This window comes from Lepidochelys olivacea (genome assembly GCF_965140295.1).
Source record: "Lepidochelys olivacea isolate rLepOli2 genome assembly, chromosome: 2".
Taxonomy (NCBI): Eukaryota; Metazoa; Chordata; order Testudines; family Cheloniidae; genus Lepidochelys; species Lepidochelys olivacea.
Window position 1 is genome coordinate 10248786 of NC_140412.1, and position 21506 is coordinate 10270291.

Genomic DNA, 21506 nt, shown 5'->3' on the forward strand with positions numbered 1-21506 from the left:
GTAAACTATTTATTGTATTTTCCCTGTCACAAACATAGAATTCTATGTTTTGAATGGTGTACAAGCCAGTATGTCTCTCTTGTTTGTTTTTTTCTGTGTGCTAGTATCATAAAATCCTTAATATCAAAAGCAATGTGCACAGCACTGGATAAGGCAAGGTGCCTGCCATCGATAGGGGTTTCCAAGAAATGGAGATGAGCAAGGAAGAAAGAAGGCAATCGAAGCAAAGAAAAATGTCTACTACTGAACACTTTTCATCACTGAAATGTCGAATGTACATGTGTCTCTATATTATGTCTCTCTAAATTGTTTTAATCTGAAAAAATCTATATCTGCATTGGACCTATTTAAAGGGACATTGTCAACTTACAAATCAAATTTATTCATAAAGCTTTCTACCCACTGTTGTTACAATACCCAAAATTACTGTAGTTGAAAGATTAAGGGAAATATTTTTTCAGTTAGTAAACTTTTCAGTAAACTGCAAAGAAGAGCTTGAATGTCACCTCCTGCAAAACAAACTTAGGCACGAGGATTTCCTAAAAGATCTCCGAGTGGTGCTGGATCAGTGGTATGTGAGGCAACTACACCTGACGGAGAATGCTGCCAAAATAAAGACTAGGAACAATATAATCCACAAATGCTTGGACCTTATAGACAGCCACTTTTTCCCTTGTCTTCTCAGCTGCTGAATATTGCCTGTCTGTATGGTAGTGTACATATGAAACTTGTCAGTGTGCAGTTGAACACTGTGAGAATTGTCACAGGAGTGCTGAAGTCAACAGCAGCTGTCTGGCTCTCTGCCCTCATGCATATCTTACCACTATCCCCACAAAGAGAAGCTGCAGTAATACGTGAATATGACTGCACAATAACGAATCCAGACTTGCCCATCTACAAAGATCTCCAGTGTACCCCAAGATGATTTAGTTGGGGATTGGTCCTGCTTTGAGCAGGGGGTTGGACTAGATGACCTCCTGAGGTCCCTTCCAACCCTGATGTTCTATGATTCTATGCTGCCTTAAGTCCAGGAACCCCTTCTGGTTAGCTGCCAAAGCTCTCAAAACCTCGGGACTGTCATCAAAAGACAAGTGGCGAAGGCTGTGAGTAAACATAAGGGTCATGAATCAAAACCTGAACATGGATCCTGCAGACCAACCACCTCGTTTCAGTATCCCACGTAAGATGGATCACAGTGAACTGTACCAGAAGCTCATATGGGTGTTGCAGTTATCTCCTACACACTTGGAAAATGAAGGACAATCCATACCTGAATGTGAAGAAGCCATCCAAACAATGGAATATACGGTGAACTGCCCCCCTCTTAAGATCCTTCTCTGTGAGATCAGCCTTGATTCATTCTGCATCACTGGAAGCTGTACAGTAGATGACAAACGTGAACATCAACTTTTTAATGTTACTATTTTAAGTTACCAAATGAAAAACATTAGTTAGTTTGTGCATTTGAGTGCTATGTATATAGTCAGTTTCCTTTTTTGTATATATGTGTCTTGCACAGCAACTAGGAAGAAAAATTGTTACCTAAGATTACTAGCCCAGAAAAACTATTTAAAAAAAAAATTCTCTTTTAGTTTTGCTTCCTTTGTAGCAAAACTTTCCTCTGAAACTGACAATACACCTTCCTTAGCTGGTGGGCAGGTGTAGCCCTCTCATGTGCTGCTCTGTTGGAGGAGCTTGCTGGAATGCACTTTGGCAGATCCTGTAAGAAGTTAGTTACCAGCAGCGCAGCCGCAGAGCTGCTGCTGTTTTTGACTTTTGAGTCAGGAAGACATCTCCTTTTGTTTGGGGCCCTGTTCTGAGCTGGCGAGCAGCTGTTGTCAGGGATGATCATGAAATTTTCTTTTAAGACTCCCCAAACCCCTGCACAGGGCTGGGGGGCAGAAGGAAGGGGCTCTTCGCTCCCAGATATCCTCTGTTGGTTCTCTCTGGAATTCAGATGTTGGGAGTGCAGGGAGAAGGGATGGCGTTCCCTCAGTGCTACTGTTTCTTTTGAGGAGGGAGGCTGGCTGGTAGAAGTGTAGCTAGTTTTTGGGTGTAACAAGCATTAGGCTGGAGTCTTCAAGGTCTTGAACTTGACTAATTTCAACTAAATCTGTTTGAAGAGTTTTCCTTTAAGATAAGGGAAACTTTGATCCTAGGAATTTAGCATTAGTTCTGGAGACTTGTTTTTGGAGGATGATAGCATTAATAAAAATAAGTTGGCGTTTATCTATTCTACTACATATAATAACTGAAGTCCATATAAAACCACTGTGGAGTCAAAGGGTATCTTATTTCCACTTTATAGATAAGGAAATTGAAGTAGAGAGGTTGTAACTTGGTAGAAGCCAAAAGTGGGGAGCCAGTTTCAGAACTAGGATTAGAACCAGGCTTTCAGACCTGTGCTTAGACCACTGCACCAGGACTTCTGGGTTTAGGTCAGAAGATTAAAAATAGGGGTTCTATAAGTAAACCAACGCTGAAATTGACTTTGCTTACCTGTGTAAAATTAATTAATTAAGCTCAGTCCAATAGGAAATGCCCTCCAGACACTGTTGTCACAAAGAAGTTAAAAAGAAATAATATCTGCCATTATGGTGTGATTTTATATACATGTACCTTGATACCCACTGTATTGTTGTAGTGAATGAGAGTGCTGGTGCATATTGAAGCTTCCGATATTAGGGAGTATTGACAGAGTTTCTCTCCCTGTTCCTTCTCCCCTTTGTCCCTTCATTAAAAGCTAAATGATATTTGGTTGATATGAAAAAATGTACACATACTGGGTCCGATTCTGTTCTTATGCCAATGCAACCTCGTCAAAGTCAACAGCATTGTACCAGTATAACTGAGAACAGAATGTTTCATTCTCTCTTCATAGTAATCTAATGTATCTGCATTCTTTAGGTCCTTCACAGAACAACTGAGGAAGATATCAAGAGATGCAGGAATGCCAATCCAGGGGCAGCCATGTTTCTGTAAATACGCCCAGGGTGCAGATAGTGTGGAACCTATGTTCAGACATCTAAAGAACACCTATGCTGGGCTACAGCTTGTGGTAGTCATTCTGCCAGGGAAGACTCCAGTTTATGGTCAGTGCATATGGATCACATATATGGGAGATGGAGGGTGTTTGAGTCACCAGTATGTAAGTTGTATGAAGAATACCATCACCAAAAACGTATTTCAAAGTAATTAGATAAAATTCCACAAAGAAAATAGTAGGGGCCTTACATTTTCTTTCCTTCCTTCAAGGGTGCTCCAGACCTTTGAAACTGTCCACTTCTTAATTCTCAACCAGCTCTTTTTATTTATTTTTAATTCCCTCTTCTCCTCCTATCCTTTTTCTCCTGGGCTACCAATGAGGCACATAATATAAGCTGGAAACTTGAGCTCATGGTCACCTCTGAAGGCCAAGTTTTCGCTACTTTTTTAAATTTAATTAAAGGTACAACCATCGTAATCTCTGGGTCCACCTGCAATCAGTGGAAAGTCACAAGTAACAAAGAAAACCTGACAATCAACTCCCCCAAAAAACTCCATCTACTCCAGCCACCAACCTCTGGGAAAAACCTAAAAATGATCCTAAAAATTTCTCTTAAACAATCTTTTGTACTTTATTTGCTCAAGATTCACCTGTATCAGTTTCTGTATAGATGTACAACATTGTTTTAAAGGTATGTTGATAATAAAATATTAAAAGCTCTGAAAGATTTCAGCCAGAGCTTAATTTCAAACACTTCATAGTAAATTATTAGAGTGAAATAAAAAGGCTGCATAAAAAATTCAAAGGTCTAATAAATTAATGTTCTGAAATTTCACTGGAAAATTGAGTTACCTACATGTGGAACAAAATAGAAATTTATACCCTTAAGTCCATTTCAAAACTTGGCCTTAGCCAGGGAGTTGCAACCAGTGCCTCCGTAAACTGTTTTAAAATGTATGTAACGGTATTTTAAAAAAAAGGGGGGAGGGAGCAATTGAAATGATAAATCTGCAATTATCATTGTACATTTAGACTCCAATAAAACTTGTATCTTTTCAGTAGAAGGATGGTAGTATAAATTCAGTAGCAGTGAGGAGAAAATAAGTTTAAACAAATGAACCAATAACATTCTGGGAGAAAGTGATCATAGCTAAATGAATGCCATTTTTTTTATTTCTTATTTAAGAATATCTGAATAGTTTTTATTTTTCTTTGTGTCTTGGCAGCGGAAGTAAAGCGTGTTGGTGACACTGTGCTGGGGATGGCTACGCAGTGTGTTCAGATGAAAAATGTGCAAAGAACAACACCACAAACTCTGTCCAATCTTTGTTTAAAGATCAATGTCAAATTAGGAGGAGTAAATAACATTTTGCTGCCTCAAGGGAGGTAAGTTGATTTTGAAGTTTTTTTTATTTTATTTCCATATGTTAAGGGACCCATGAAATAGTTTACTTTTTTTAACCTGTTACTAATATAACCTTAAAACTATTAAAAATGAATTTACTTTTTGTTAATTATGATGCTTCACTCTGGTTTTATAATCAGTTTCTAGTCCATTTCACTTTTGGATTTTAATGTAATTAGCACTCTGCTGCAATATTTGGATACTGCAAAGAAATACTTACTTTTTAAAAAAATCATTCCCATTGGAATCTGTCAGTTTATAAAGAAAAAACATTGCTGCTTTATTTGAAAATTGGAGCTTGCAATACTGTTTCAGAGTTTCTACTTGAAATAACTCTTACCCAATCTGTTTACTTATTGTATCTAATGACAAATAGACGTCATCTTGAAAATTAATATTCCCTTATTGACAGGCTGATTGTAATCTATGGAGTAAACAACCATGATTATAAAGCCAGAAGGATCCATTGTAATTATCTCTAGTCTGACCTGTATAAAATAGGCCACAGCTCTTCCCTGAATTAATTTCTGTTTGAACTAGAACATCTCTTTCAGGGCATAGGCGGCAAGGGATCTGGATTCTATTTCCTGCTCCCCCACTGACTCTACATGTGATTACATGCATGATTTCACTTAATCATAGCAGAAGCCATTACCCATACTCCAGTTAGAAGGTTCACAGGGAAGTCCATTAAGTGTAGATAGGAGTCTTCCATTGTGAGTTAAGTGTTATTTGATGGGCCATTTAATTTGAATAGTTCCTTCACAATGTGCTGGCTAAGTGCCCCAGGAGCAAACTTTTGAAATACAGATACATAGTTAATATTCATAACTTCAGATACAAAAATGGTAAGTGCATGCAAATAGCATAATCAGATTCAGCAAATCATAACCTTTCCATAGACACCTTACTTGACATACTTTGTACAAGATTCTTTGCAATTATATAACAGTGGTAGCAACAATGATCTACATGGTTATATTTTAATCAGATAACATCACAGAAGGGTCTCCCCTTCTCTACTCAGAGAATTTTGTCCTGGATCACATCATGTATTCATGTGTTATGGTCAGGAGGGTGTTCCGCCACGAGCTAACCTGACTGCACATTCCACAAGGTCACAACCTTTAGTAGTGGCATTCCTAGTGCAGATCCCTATTCAGGACATTTTCAGAGCAGCAACTCTGTCATTGGTGCACATGTTTGCTTCCCTTTACGCCATAATGCAACAGACCAGGGATGATGCCAAATTTGGTCAAGCTGTTTTGCAGTCAGTGTGTCCATGATCTCCGATCCCACCACCTATGCAACTGCTTGGGAGTCACCTACGGTGGAATGCACATGTACAATCACTCAAAGGGAAAACGGTTACCGACCTTCCTTAACTGTTGTTCTTTTGAGATGTGTTGCACGTGTCCATTTCATGGTGCTGGGGCACGCGCGCTCTCTCTCTCGAGAGAGAGAGAATGCCACTGCTAAAATACAGTAAGAAGATAGATACATATATATATAAAATATCTTCCTACTGTACTTTCATATATATGCATATATATACCTACTGTATTTTCCATTCCATGCATCTGATGAAGTGGGTTTTAGTCCACACAAGCTTGTGCCCAGATAAATTTGTTAGCCTCTAAGGTGCCGCTGGTGGTACTTGTTGTTTCTCCTACCTCTCTCTGTCGGAGCTGGCCAGAAAGAAGGAACTGAGAGGGAGTGGGATCAGCTGGATGCTTTATACCAGCGTTATAAGCACGTGAGCCACCCCGACAGGTACCACTGAGGGGAAAAATTCCCGGCGACTGTGCTTGAGGCACAGACACACGTATAGTAGAATGGTCATGTGCAACACATCTTGAAGAACAACAGTTATGGAAAGTTAGCAACTATTCGTTTCTCCCTCTGGGACAGTGTTTTACAATTTACAGGCAAGTTGCCAAAGGAGGTGAGACAAGAGTTTCTCACAGAATTGGATACGCGAAGGTTGGTAGCCAGGGCCTTGGTTCAGGCTGCACTGGATGCTGCCAGAGCCACAGCATTATCCATTGCAATACATAGATGTTCATGGTTCCAGTCATCAGGGCATCCTTGAGGTCCAGCACAGCATTTAAGATCTTCCTTTTGAGGGACCGACATGTTTTTTCACAGCAGACCAATGACCAATGTCATAGCCTGAAGATTCTAGTCATTGGATGTTTACTCTCCTCTCCCAAAGACGAAGCAGTTCTGTCCACTGCAGTACCACTGTTATAATTCTTTTTATGACTTGACACCAGGACCAATCTAGAAGGGAAGGGAAGAGCTAGAACAGAGTACGCCCGTTACTCAATGACAGGTGGGATATTTGTGGGAGAGGAATTCACATTGCAATTTCTTCTTGGCTGCTACTCCAGCCCCGGAGTTGGGAATGGGCTGTAATCTCAGTCCACCTCCTACATCGGGGTTTGCAGAAAATTCACACCAAAACATGACTGGTGTTGGATATTGACATTCTAAACAAGTGGATTTTTTTTGTTGATCATAGAATTGTTTTAATTGATTGTAATTTACTCTTTCAGCCAGGAAAAGAAAAAATTATTCTGAAATATTAGTTTTAAAATGACATTGTCCAAGCATTTCTTCTGAAAGATGGACACAAAGTGCTCTTCGCCTTTGAAATACTGAGAAACTTAATTTTTAAAATTAGCTGCCGAGTCTACATAGTGACTCTCCTCTGCGCCCCCTCCTCCGCCCACCACCCTTCTGATAAAAAAACAAAAACTCCCTTTAAAATAAAGTGTCTTGTTGGGAGAGGGGAGTTGAAATTTACAACATCTAGCCTGGTGTTTCAGTGTACTTCCTCTGTCGCTTCTTAGAATGTCAGCTTTCAGACTGACCAGATTTAGCCAAAAACTCACAACACAATTGATGGAGAGGTACTTCAATAAAAGTTACTTTGAAGCATCCCTGAGAAATAGCTAAAGCTCTGGGACTTTGTTGTCTTTTTATAAAACAGACAGAAAACTCAGATTTTTTTAAAAAAAATATTTTGGTATACTTAAGGTATGCATTGTGGAATTGGGCACGTTTTTTTCAGATGCTATACATTGTGAGAAATACAATTTACAACTTTCTGTGTTTCCCCATTAAAGTAGATTGCAAGCTCTTTGTGTCTTCCTCAGTATGTGTAAAAAGAAAAGGAGTACTTGTGGCACCTTAGAGACTAACCAATTTATTTGAGCATAAGCTTTCGTGAGCTACAGCTCACTTCACCGGATGCATACTGTGGAAAATACAGATGATGTTTTTTATACACACAAACCATGAAAAAATGGGTGTTTATCACTACAAAAGGTTTTCTCTCCCCCCACCCCACTCTCCTGCTGGTAATAGCTTATATATAAAAAAACATCTTCTGTATTTTCCACAGTATGCATCCGGTGAAGTGAGCTGTAGCTCACAAAATCTTATACTCAAATAAATTGGTTAGTCTCTAAGGTGCCACAAGTCCTCCTTTTCTTTTTGCGAATACAGACTAACACGGCTGTTACTCTGAAACCTGTCAGCATGTGTGTTCCTCACCTAGGACAATGGAACTCTGATCAGGACCTTTGCTGCTGCTGCAATACAAATACTTCACAATTAGGTGTGAAAGAGGATAGTACTTGTCTATGTCACAGGTGTATTGAGGATTAATTAGTTAATATTGGAAAAGCATTCTATAAATGCTAGCTATCACTTTCACTTTGTTTTCATTAGGCCTCCGGTATTTCAGCAGCCTGTCATATTCCTGGGTGCAGATGTAACTCATCCACCAGCTGGAGACGGAAAAAAGCCTTCCATTGCTGCAGTGAGTAAACAGTGGTAATCGTTCAGCGGAGGTTGCTGTTTAAATTTAGTTGTTTGTTTTTGTTTTTTTTACAGAGGTTGTGAAGGATACTGTTTATCCTACACTATGGTATTAAATAGTATTTTACTACATAGTCTAATGAAACTTCTTTTGGAGAGTTTATTGTGGTAATAATTACTCAGATATTTGTGAGGGAACACTAATTTATACAATAACTCAAACATTGCACAAAAATGGAGTTTTGACTGTAATGTCATAAAACATGGGTAGCAACCCCCCATATCTACATAATATAATACATATATTAGAAATACGTATATTATAATAGTACTGAGACACTCTACACAGTGTATTTTGGAGACCTTGTACTTTTTGTGGTTCGTTACGAGGCTGTGGTGAACTCTCTTATAATGAACACAAACTATGCAGTAATCCCCAGAAATGCACTGGTAGTCCCATGCTGAATAAAGTCTATAGAATGTTGGTGTAGTGAGCTCTCGATCATTCTGATGCACTCGGACAAGCTGCTGCATTAAGTGCTATCGGAACCTTGCAAGTGGTTTTATGGAGAGTTAATATACTGGATTAATCCAGTTTATAAGTGACAAAGACGTGGATAACAGTGAAGTCTGTATCCAAGAGGAATGATTGTTATTGGTCAGCTAAGTGCAGATGGGGTGGGATGGCAGCATTCCTTGCCACAAAGGCCACCAGGGACTCTAGGATCAGTTGGGAATCCAGGGCACCCCTATGTTTTGAACCAGTTGTGAAAACATATTTTTCTAGTTAAAGTCTATGTTAAGATTGTGCTTTAAAAATTCCTTCAGTTTTTCAGAACACAAGTTCATAGATTTGTTTCACTAATAAAATATTAATTCTTCAGTTTTAGTATTATATATAGTCACAGGTAGCCCAGAGCTCAATACTGAAAACTTTTCCCATGCACACGATAATTTTGACTGCATTTTCTCTTTTCTTTATGAACTGTATAGATTATAGCATTTTTAGTGAGGTAATGAATCATTAGTCTTTGTTTTTAAATGTGTTCTTTTAAAAAATAACCTTAAAGACGATCCTTTGTATTGGCTTGGTATTAAGCATGGGTCGTGTGTGTGTGTATGTGTGTTTGTTTTAAACAGGTTGTAGGAAGCATGGATGCTCACCCTAATCGATACTGCGCCACTGTGCGTGTCCAGCAGCATCGTCAAGAAATCATCCAAGACTTGGCTGCCATGGTCAGGGAGCTGCTTATTCAGTTCTACAAATCAACCAGATTTAAACCAACTCGCATTATTTTCTACAGAGATGGTGTTTCTGAGGGGCAATTTCAACAGGTTAGATTCTTCACACTTATGAGTTGTTGTATAATCAAAAGTCATGCAGTATGCAAAATTAGAATTATGAAAAGAAGTAAACCTGGTTTCCCCTCTGTAAAGGTCTCAGGCAGTGGCCAAGCAGTGTAGAAAAAGTATCATCACAGCTTTCAGGATCTTACTACTTCCCCTTTTACAAAAGGATTGCACATTCTTTCACAACAAAAGAAAATGTTTTAATGTCATTCAGTTTTGAAAATTGGGTGTGTATTTGATATCTGGGACCAAATCAAGGGTTTACCGTTGAAGTTTGAGTGCACAGTCTAATAACAATGATTTTTAAAAAATAAAAAAAAGTATGTAAGATTTCTGATTTTCTCCCATTTTTCTAAATCCTACTTTGATACATTACCTCTTTCCACTTGCCCCACACAAAATTGGCAAACATCTTTTTGTATTTATTTTTCTTAGAAGCCTCATGTTTTAATGAAGTATTTTAGTATATTTTTTCAGATATATACATAGTTTTTCTGCTTTAATTTTTTAAAAATATTTACTGAGTATTTTTAAAATAATTTCACACTTTATTGCGTTAAAAAGTTCATAAAATTTGGTAAGCTCCATGCTTGTTGTCTTCATTTGAATCAGTTCTTAGACTTTACCCCATTCTTTCCCCAGTCTTTGTATATATGCCAAATCCTCTTTCTAATACTCAACTTTGTATGAACTTCCATGTCTTTCTCCACAAGCCCTAAATAGCTAATGAGTAGCAGTATAATTATTTTTATAATCTGCTGGATGTTATTAACTTTGTATGCACCCTATTTATCACATTTTTCTGTCGGTTGTGTTTCTTTCTGACTTAGGTTCTCCACCATGAACTGCTGGCTATCAGAGAAGCATGCATTAAACTAGAGAAGGACTACCAGCCTGGAATTACATTTATTGTTGTGCAGAAAAGGCATCACACCAGGCTCTTCTGTACAGACAAAAATGAACGGGTATGTTCTAAATATTCACTCAAGTTTTGGCATATTGCCTGAATACCCCACACAACTGTATCAAAACTGCCTTCTATTTGAGTATTGGTAATTTTGAAAATATCTGTGGATTAATGAGTAAATTATATTTGTGTTTGAAGAAATTTGCATTTGTCTAACAGTTGATCTGCTTTGGGATGCATATTAGGGGTGTGGAGAGCAGCAAACTCATTTTTGCCCAACATCAATGGATATTCCCATCTCAATGTATTCCTGACACACACAAATTAGAATGCAAGGAGTTTTTTCTTAGATTGGAACACAGTTGAAAGGACTGTCAAATACATTTCAAAGACATTTTCTGTGGCATACTGAAAAATCATTATTCCAACTGTGTATATATAAATACATTTCAGTATTATGGAATTAGAGATGGAAGAGAGTTGTGTTAACTGTCAGTTCCTTTCCCAATCAGTGCAGAATTGTTCCCTTCGATGCATTTTTTTCTGGTGCTTTGTCCAGCTCAGTTTCAAATGTCCCACTCAATGATCTTTCCTTAGGAGACACTTCTACAGCCTAGTAGATCATTGTCAAGATTCCCTAATACTCAACTCCGTTTTGTTTTTTTCTTTAATTTCACTATTCCTAGTTGTGCAGCTCCTCCAAAATTCCTGGATTATACATGTACCTTACCTCTTGTAAAACTTGGGATCATTGTAATGGGGGAGGTCTGCATTAAGGTCATAATCCTACCCAAGTGAGCAACCATTACACAAATAGTCCTAATTCATTGCAGTGAGATTACCAGTATTAATCAGAATTGTTCATATCAGAAAGGGTTTTCAAGATCTGGTCCTAATTTACTATTCTGGGCTCAATTCAGCACTCCTTTCTGAGGCAAAACTCCCATTTGATATTGGTGGGAATCCTTTCTGCATAAGGAGCACTGAAAAGGGCTCTTAAGTACTAACAGCAGCCTTTTAAAGACAATCTGTTCTGAGCCACCAACATGGAACATAGGTTTTAAGTGTTAAAACATAGGTTTTGGTGTTTAAGAACTTCTCATTACTTATTCCATTTTCCTCCATTGAGATCTGATGGTGATTTTTATTCTTCAAACAATGAATTTTTAACAGTGAAAAGGCCAGTCCCTTAGTAAAATTTTTCTTTTTCAACTCTTTCTTGAGGCTGTTTTACCAGCATGGAGGGAAGACGAAATAGCTACTTTGTGTTCCAAGCTGTCGTTTCTGGGCTTGGCAGTAGCACAGCACTATTGGTAGTGGCCCTATGGCAGATCAGGTAATAGAACCCAGGTTTCCCACGTTCCAGTTCCGTGCCCTATCCATCACACTGCAGTTGCTGGGAACGTACTGAGTTGTATATTTTGTTTCTTCGTTTGTGTTGGTCTTCTACTATCTGTTTCTAGTAGGGCTGTCAAGCAATTAATTGCATAAAAATATGTAAAGGTGGGAAAAGCTTTCTATGTCAGTCTGTAGGCTGTTGTGCTAAAGTTTTATCTGTCCCTTGAATTGGACTGAGGTCAGTGTTTCCTTTATTTGGCTTTGTCACTTAAAGAAAAACAGTTCTCATTACAGCCTTCAAATGCAACATCTGTGTTGTTGTCCTCCTGATATTTTTTTTTAAATTGTTTGACTGCCCCTTGAAACTTACACTTCTGACATGCCTTTTATGCTCAATTCCTTGGGAGCCTTCATTTGCAAGGTAAAGTAATGTCACTAGTATATACACCTACCTAAACTGCAATCTGAGCTTCTGCTGTCCAGTGCAGTTTCCTTAACTTCCTTCCCTGCCTCCTGGAGTGGTACTAGAGGATAAAAGAAGGTAGAAAAGTAGAAAACCATCCTAGCTAGAGCCACCTTTTGATCACAACCTCTTCTCTTGGGCTCTCAGGAAAAGGGTACAGAGACACCCCCCCCCCCCTTCCAATACCCTAAAGCTGGGAATCTGAGCCTCTGTTGTGCCAGAGGAAAAAACAGTGGTTTTACCCTCAGCAGCTTGCTGAGTCTCCTCATTTATTCTGTGAAGAGAGGAGATGAGAGTCATGTTGAGGGTGTGCTCAGGTAAACAAAATCTTAGCATGGAACTAACCCAGTCACTGTCATTCCCAGCTGTTGCCTTACCACTGTCCGCTATCGACATGGTTGAGCTTCCCTCAGATTGTCAGAAGCCTGTGGGGCTCATGCAATATAACAAGTGCTGTGGAATGCCAATATCCAGTCACCCCAGGATTGGCCCACATAACATCTCAATAGAATATACCATTTCTCCCTAAACCAGCAAATTCAGCACCAGGATAGACATGCATCCCATTGAAAATTTTATAAGTTGTTGAACCAGGCATATTGGAAAGAAAAATGCCTATTATTATTTATATTACAGTAGTACCTAGAGGCTCTAACAAGACTGATGCCCTGTTGTACAAGTCACTGTATAAACACCTAGAAAGAGACAGTCCCTCCCCATAAACCTTACAGTCGAAATAGTGAAGACAAAGGATGGGAGGAGAAACAGTTACAAGAGAAGTAAGTTGTCCACAATCTCACAGCACGTCAGTGGCAGATCAGAGAGTAGAACCCAGGTTTCCCATGTTCCAATTCCATGCCCTATCCATCACACTGCAGTTGCTGGGAACGTACTGAGTTGTATATTTTGTTTCTTTGCTTGTGTTGGTCTTTTACTATCTGTTTCTAGTAGGGCTGTCAAGCAATTAATTGCATGATTAAAAAGATTAATTGCATATTTAAAAAATAATAAATACCATTTATTTGAATATTTTTGGGTGTTTTCTACATTTTCAAATATACTGATTTCAATTAAAACGCAGAATACAAAGTACAGTGCTCATTTTATATTAATTTTTATTACAACCTAATACAAGTACTGTAATGCAATCTCTTTATCATGAAAGTTGAACTTACAAATGTAGAATTATGTACAAAAAATAACTGCATTCAAAAATAAAACAATGTAAAACTTTAGAACCTACAAGTCCACTCAGTCCTACTTCAGCCAATCGCTCAGACAAACTAGTTTGGTTACAATTTGCAGGAGCTAATGCTGCCCGCTGCTTGTTTACAATCTCACCTGAAAGTGAGAACAGGCATTTGCATGGCACTGTTGTAGCCAGCATCGCAAGATATTTACATGCCAGATGCACATGTCAGAGTCATATCTCTCTTCATGTTTCAACCACCATTCCAGAAGATGTGTCCATGCTGCTGACAGGTTCTGCTCAATAATGATCAAAAGCAGAGCAGACCGATGCATGTTCATTTTCATCATCTGAGTCAGATCCCACCAGCAGAAGGTTGATTTTCTTTTTTGGTGGTTCAGGTTCTGTAGTTTCCGCATCGGTGTTGCTCTTCTAAGACATCTGAAAGCATTCTCCACATCTCATCCTTCTGAGATTTTGGAAGGCACTTCAGATTCTTAAACCTTGGATCGAGTGCTGTATCTATCCTTAGAAATCTGACATTGGTACCTTATTTGAGTTTTGTCAAATCTGCTGTGAAAATGTTCTTAAAACGAACATGTTCTGGGTCGTCATCAGAGATTGTTAAAACATGAAATACATGGCAGAATGTGGGTAAAACAGAACAGGAGCCATACAATTCTCCCCCAAGGAGTTCAGTCACAAATTTAATTAACACATTTTTTTTAACAAGCATCATCAGCATGGAAGCATGTCCTGAAGTATGAAGGGGCATACGAATGTTTTACATAGCTGGCACGTAAATACCGTGCAATGCTAGCTACAAAAGTGCCATGCGAACACCTGTTCTCACTTTCAGGTGACATTGTAAATAAGAAGCCGTTAGCAGTATCTCCCATAAATGTAAGCAAACTTGTTTGTCTTAGCAATTGGCTGAAGAAGAAGTAGGACTGAGTGGACTTGTAAGCTCTAAAGTTTTACATTGTTTAGTTTTTGAGTGCAGTTATGTAACAAAAAAAAATCTACATTTGTAAGTTACACTTTCACAATAAAAAGATTGCACCACAGTACTTTTATGAAGTGAATTGAAAAATATTATTTCTTTTTATCATTTTTACAGTGCAAATATTTGCAATCAAAAATAATATAAAGTAAGCACTGTACACTTTGTATTCTATGTTGTAATAGAAATCAATATATTTGAAAATGTAGGAAAACATCCAAAAAGAAAAGGAGTACTTGTGGCACCTTAGAGACTAACCAATTTATTTGAGCATAAGCTTTCGTGAGCTACAGCTCACTTCATCAGATGAATGCACGGCTGCTACTCTGAAACCTGTCATCCAAAAGTAGTTAATAAATTTCAGTTGGTATTCTGTTGTTTAACACTGCAATTAATCACAGTTCATTTTTTTTAATCGCAGTTAAATTTTTGAGTTAACTGCAATTAATCGATAGCCCTAGTTTCTAGTTGTGCTGGCATTGGGTATGGTTCTTTTCCCTCTCCTGATCTCCCTGTTGTTCACGTGCATGTTTTGGCACAGAGGGATGGTAGTGGCTCTCACTCAGGCTTTTTCTTCAGAAGGAAACCTTCATTTCTGTTTTTATTTAAAAAAAAAAAAAAGTGTGAGGTTTTTGAAAAAAAAATTAAACTGCAGCGGTAAGTGTCCATTAACCATGTGTCTACACATCTTTGTAAAGGTTATGTCTGTACTAGAGAGCTTATAGCAGTGCAGCTGTACCCATGCAGCTGCGCCACTGTAAAATCTCTAGTGTAGCCCCTCAATGCCAACAGGAAATACCTCTCCCATTGACATAACTAATCCACCTCCAACGAGCATCCGTAGCTACATCAACGGGAGAAGCTTTGCTGCCAAAATAGCGCTATCGGTGTAATTTATGTAGCTGGGGGGGGTGTTTTTTCACACCCATGAGCGACATAAGTTATACCGACATAAGTGGTAGTATAGATGTAGCCAAAGTCCCTACGCTCAAAATACCTTTGCAGCTTACCTTCAAGCTTTGTGTTAGCTTAAAACCTAAATATGGCCATTTTTATCACTTCTTACTGTTTTTCTTTAAATTGCTTGGAGGCCGAAATAGAGCTTCTAGAGCAAAGTAGTTGTCTACATGTAATAAGCTAAATTTCCCTTTGTAGTCCACTGTCATCAGAGAAATGGCACCTCTTTTAAGTCTATACATGACAGACCTGGAATTTCATTTACACGTACTCAAAGCGTCACAGCGTTCATGTTAATATCTCTTCTCTTCAAAATATTTTATAAATCTTAACTAACCCTGTCTACACCCCTATTAGATACGTATAAAAGTTCATTTCTGTGTAAGAACTTGTGTTGTCCTTTTCAGAGTGAAGAAATTAGAACAAAATTTCCCAAGGTCACAGAGGGAGTCAGTATTAGAAATTAGGACTTCCTGGCTCCTAAACCCATACTCAGGCCTCCAAATCAGTCCTCTCTATGTCTTAATATCAGCCTCTTTTTATGTATTATTGGAACTACGTTGCTTTGAAGTCTGTAGTGGGTTCAGATTAATGACTCCCAGAACTAATATATATGTGTACTTCTTTATAGATGACACAATCCCAGTTAAGGAATTGACAAAAAATTAAGGGTTGTTTGCATACGAATCTGAATATTACACCTTGAGTTTAGGGAAGGGGCCTGCCTCCAATCTTCCTCTCTCCTTCAAGTTTCAGAGTAGCAGCCGTGTTAGTCTGTATCTGCAAAAAGAAAAGGAGGACTTGTGGCACCTTAGAGACTAACAGATTTATTTGAGCATAAGCTTTTGTGAGCTACAGCTCACTTAGCTCACAAAAGCTTATGCTCAAATAAATTTATTAGTCTCTAAGGTGCCACAAGTACTCCTTTTCTCTCTTCTTCAGGCTCCATCAAGAGAGGCAACAGTGGAATAATCCCTCTTGGAATGTTAAAATGAGAATGGGAGGTGATCAGCCAGTGGCAGGAAATTTTCTCTAAATTTTATCAATTAGTATTGAAGTTTGACTGATCGAAGAAAGGAATGAGTAACTCCTGTTTTTTACTGGTGTATCTGAATTGCTGCAGCCCCACTTCAGGATTCCTGGTTGAATAAATTGTCACTTTTTCTAGTCCCTAGTGTTTGGGGTTTTTGGGTTTTTTTTTTTAAAAAAACTTATATTTTGGGATTCTTGTATATATTCTAGTTCTGGTGTTTGTTTCCTTGAATATACTTTTTATTGTCCAACGGAAGGAAAAAAATTAAGTAAACTGTCATATACCTTATGGTATTTTATGATTTATTTTGTTTACATAGGTTGGAAAAAGTGGAAACATTCCAGCAGGTACTACAGTGGACACAAAAATCACCCATCCATCAGAGTTTGACTTTTACCTTTGTAGCCATGCTGGTATTCAGGTATGCTTTTATTGCGTTAATCATGTCCTTTCACTCTTGTCGGTGCTATCTATTATGCCTTTCCATTTCTCTGAAGAATCTTAATAACTTAGCTCCAAAAAACAAACCACGCCCACCCCTAAATTCAATGGGACCAATAAGGCATATATTGTATTTCAAAGGTCATGCACTTATTGTGCTTCATACGTTTTGTTATCTGTTTAGATTTTGGGGGGCAGGTACCTTGTTCTCTTATTTGTCTGAAAAGCATCTCACTTTTACACCTGTACAAATAAACATTTTAAGGGAAAAAATTTCTCTTGCGTTGAATTCACTTGCAAGATGTATCAGACAGTGATTTTTTTTTTATCAAAGCCACAGTTTTGTAGATCCTCTTACTTACACACACGCGTGCGCGCACACACAAACTAGGGGCATGTCTACATTACAAAATTAGGTTTACTTAAGTCGACGTCCAGCCATCACTTTGGTGTTTCATCTCCACACTAGACTCTGTCGGTAGTTCACATCCTCACCAGGAGCACTTCCACTGACCCCACTGTGTGAGGCATTGTGGGGCACTGACAGCTGGAACCCTGTTGCCCAAGTACAACAGCTCTCACAGAGGTGGAGTTAAGTCAAGTCAAGGTAGTGGGTGACTGAATGAATATCTGCCGAAGAATGACTTGTATCATTAGCCTGTTGCCTTTCAAGATCTCTCTGTTGCTCCTTGCTTGAATAAATAGGCTTATCATGCAATTTATGTGGGACAAAAACAGCCTTGCTTGTCACACAAGATACTTTAAAAATCCTGGGCAATGGGAGGTAGGGGGTTGCCAGATTTGTATCTATATTATCTAGCATTCCAAATGCATCCTATTGTAAGGTGGTTCCTGTCCAGTAGTTCTGTATATACACTGGCCTGGTTTGAAATTGAAAAAAGCTTAGCTATGCCATTTGGTTTCCTCTTTCCTTTTAAATACCTTAAGAGCTACCCATGCACTTAAGAAAAATCCAGTCTTTGCATCTGCATGGGGCATCCTCCAACACGTTAAGATGATCACAGTATGCAATTTTACTAATTGTCTTCTCATGCCACAGTGAGATTGCCTTGATCCTGAGGCACAGGTTAACTCCATGCTTAAGACAATTTGCATAGAAAAAGGATTAACAAAAATTTAATGATATAATACAGAATAATAGACTGGCTTCTTTTAATTACGTGTGTAACAAATATCGGCTACCACTGTCTCACAGTTCTTTCTTTCAGCAGCTATGCTCAAGGTTTCATGCAGGATAGGCGACAATTGGTCTTTTTCAACTCTCTCACCTCTAGAACAACGTATTAAGAAATATGGAAACAAAAGTCACTTGGTAGGAATTATTTATAGGTGGCTTAATGCTTTGCATTACCCTCTCAATGTCATTCTCAAAGAAAATGGGGAAAAGAATTTAGCCTTCCTATCACAAGAGAAACCTGGAGGGATATCTGGCTTAATGTGAAAGATCCTTCAAGTTCTTTATCCTTGCGATTCTTCCAATGCAAGATATTAAATAGGTACTACTGTGCTCCAGAACCTTCGTTTAAAGGAGAGTGGCAACACACAGTGAATGTTGGAGATGCAAACAGCCACATGCCAACCTTTCACACATTCTCTACACCTGTCAAAAAATGCATGTGTTCAGCGTGTGACAGAACAAAGTTCACACTTCATATTACCGTTATCATTATCAGGTGGGCATGCATACGCAAATACATCAGATTTATGTTCCATTAAAGGGAATAACACCTAAATGAAACATGTCAGGAGGGATAGCTTAGTCCCCTAAGTGTCCTTAATTTATATTTTGAACCTGCCCCCCAGAACTTGGACTGTGGGGCATAGTCCTCTGTCCATCCAGCAGGGGGATGTTGGGTAAGAGAATCAAGTTTGATTGATAGCATGTGGTTTAGTAGAGGTAACATACTTAAAATATAGTGTTTTCATTTTCTTTTTCTACTAGATGTGGAAACTGAGAACTTCTGAAAAGCCTTTTTAATGACTTCTGTGATCTGCCCTTAGGGAACAAGCAGACCTTCTCATTACCATGTCCTCTGGGATGACAATCGTTTCTCGTCAGATGAACTGCAAATTCTTACCTACCAGCTGTGTCATACATATGTACGCTGTACTCGTTCCGTCTCAATCCCCGCACCAGCATACTATGCACACCTGGTTGCCTTCAGAGCCAGGTATCATCTGGTGGATAAAGAACATGATAGGTGAGTTAGTGTTATGAGGTGCTACAAAATTTAACAGGAAGAAGGTATGCGGCTTTTTAAATTTGGGTTCTGTGGCATTCTCTCTGAGCAGTTCATGGGTAAATTTGGTTTCTGCTGAATAACAGCATCTGAAGAAGAAGAATAAGGTTTATAATAAAACTCTGTGAGATAGAAGGAAGATGCTGCTTCTTTTTTCCTTTTTTTCCCCTTTTTTAGTGTTACCTGTATGTACTTTCAAAAATTAAAATATGCTTTAAGGGTTGTTAACTTCTGGAATGAAGCAATCTTGTACCCCTTTGGTGGTGGATTCTCTTTGACCCTAAACTCTCTGGAATGCTGCAAAAGTGGTCCTTACATTGGTCCTCTTACTCAGTGGCTCTGAACAGCAGCACCTTACCTCCATCAGGGAAAGCAAAACTGTATTCCCCTTTTCAAGTTCCTAGTCAATTTTGCTCCTCAAATGATCCATCTGTGGTGCTTAGAGGACGAGGCGATGTTCAGAAGAGTTGCTTTATTTGAAAATAAAATGTATTTTAGGAGAGGTAGATTAAATAGGACTTCTCTTTTCTTTTCCATGTCTTAGTGCTGAAGGAAGCCACACTTCTGGTCAAAGTAATGGCAGAGATCATCAAGCACTTGCTAAAGCAGTTCAAGTTCATCAGGACACGTTACGTACCATGTACTTTGCTTGACATGTTTTAATGTTTAGCGATTTAGTAGAGTTGGATTCACGTGAGACCAGCTGCACTTAGACCAACAGTTGCCCACGCTACAGTGACAGCCAGCAATGAGTGATGCATCTTTATTTTATTAGTTTTTCCATTTGCAAGAAAGCCTTCCGTCCGGAATTTCAGACTTGATTATGAACTGCAGACCCGTACAAAACCCCACAGTTGTTGGAAATGTGGTTTGCCAAAATCTCTAAGCTGCTTGTCAGAAAACAAACCCATATTTTGTAGTTAAATCAAAAGCTGTGATCTCAGGGCTAAAAACAAAACAAAACTTTTTCATGTAGTTTGCTATTCAATTTATTTGTGTGTTAATAATTTGGAAATACCTTATTCACGTCAAATTTGATGGGCTCAGATGCTGTGAGCTTGCTTTTAAAACAAAGAAAGAAAAGGAAAAGCACTACTTCAGTATTTATGAAGCCTTGATCATTCTGTATGCATTTACAAAAGTTTTATTTTCAAAGTGCAAAAAGATAATAATTCTGGTCCTCCACTGTCTTACAGGATCATTCTGTATGTCTAAGAGCAAATGTATTTTCTGAAATTTGTTCTTGAATGTCTTTTATTGTGCTGCATTTAAAGATTTTTTTCATAGACTTATGAAATAATTTCAGAAAAAAATTAACTTGTATCTGAACCTTTAAGTCCAGTGAGATTGGCAAAAAGAAAATGTGCCATTTAAATTTTTTTAAACTTTTTTTAAAATCATACTGACAGCTAATCATAGCATTTGTCCTATAGGACTCTGACACTTACTTTCCAAAGTTTCTAAAAGAATACGGGTCTGTGGTGATAAATACAGTACAATCCTTCACTGTTATGTTTGAATTTTTGTAAATTTTATATGTTTCACAGTATTAATGTGATAGACTAGTTGCTATTATTTATTTTATTTACTAAAGAGTGCTCATCATATTTCTGTTAACATATCAAGAAAGCTTTGGATTTTAGACATTAAAACCGTATCATGGAGACATTATTATTCAAATGCAGGAATATGCAATTGAGTTGGATATGACAGAGGTCAGAGATGCATACAGTATGTATTGTATAGCTTGTAATTTCTGGAAAGACTTTTTCAGCATGCATACAACATGGCAGGTTTCACCTGTGCATTCAGAGAGAAACACCGTGAGACCAACATTCTCCATCCATTCAAGCACAAAACAATTCTACTTTATTTATTTGTTGATTATTGGTGAAGCAGCAGTTCAAATTGAGGAGAATGGTTCACTCTTTATAGTTTAGCTAGCCAAATTTAATAGAATCTATGCAGTAAAAATAACTCTTAGGAAACTTTTGAAGTTTACTTGTGGAAGAAAATGAAACTCTTTGTTATACATAAGGTCAATAGTATGAGTGAGATTTTTGCCATTCTCTTAGGAGAAGCATTAATTGAAACTGATAATTATTAGACATATATGCTTCTGTTAGTTTGCACACTGGGTTCATATACATCATAATACATGTATAAACCATTGCACTAATTGTGACACCATAAACAATTTTAGAAGAGGATTGGGGGGGGGGGAAACAAAAGTTGTTTATGCTGACTTGATTTTGTTTAATGTTCTCGTATGCTAAATCAAGTACATATTAAGCATGGAGATTTTTTTAAAGTTGCATTCTCTTCCTTTGTTTCATTCAGCGCGC

The 21506-nt window shown here is 38.1% G+C and overlaps 1 protein-coding gene across 1 annotated transcript in view; it reads left to right on the forward strand.

Annotated features, from left to right (window-relative positions):
• Positions 1 to 20113, forward strand: part of AGO2 (argonaute RISC catalytic component 2) — a 100463-nt gene extending 80350 nt beyond the window's left edge. Inside the window, exons 12-19 of the mRNA XM_084618917.1 lie at positions 2908 to 3092; positions 4213 to 4372; positions 8130 to 8220; positions 9360 to 9554; positions 10400 to 10534; positions 16779 to 16880; positions 18923 to 19122; positions 19706 to 20113. Coding sequence (XP_084475043.1) covers positions 2908 to 3092; positions 4213 to 4372; positions 8130 to 8220; positions 9360 to 9554; positions 10400 to 10534; positions 16779 to 16880; positions 18923 to 19122; positions 19706 to 19814 — 1177 coding nt within the window. The 3' untranslated portion in view covers positions 19815 to 20113. The remainder of the gene's footprint in view (positions 1 to 2907; positions 3093 to 4212; positions 4373 to 8129; positions 8221 to 9359; positions 9555 to 10399; positions 10535 to 16778; positions 16881 to 18922; positions 19123 to 19705) is intronic.
• Positions 20114 to 21506: the final 1393 nt, after the last annotated feature.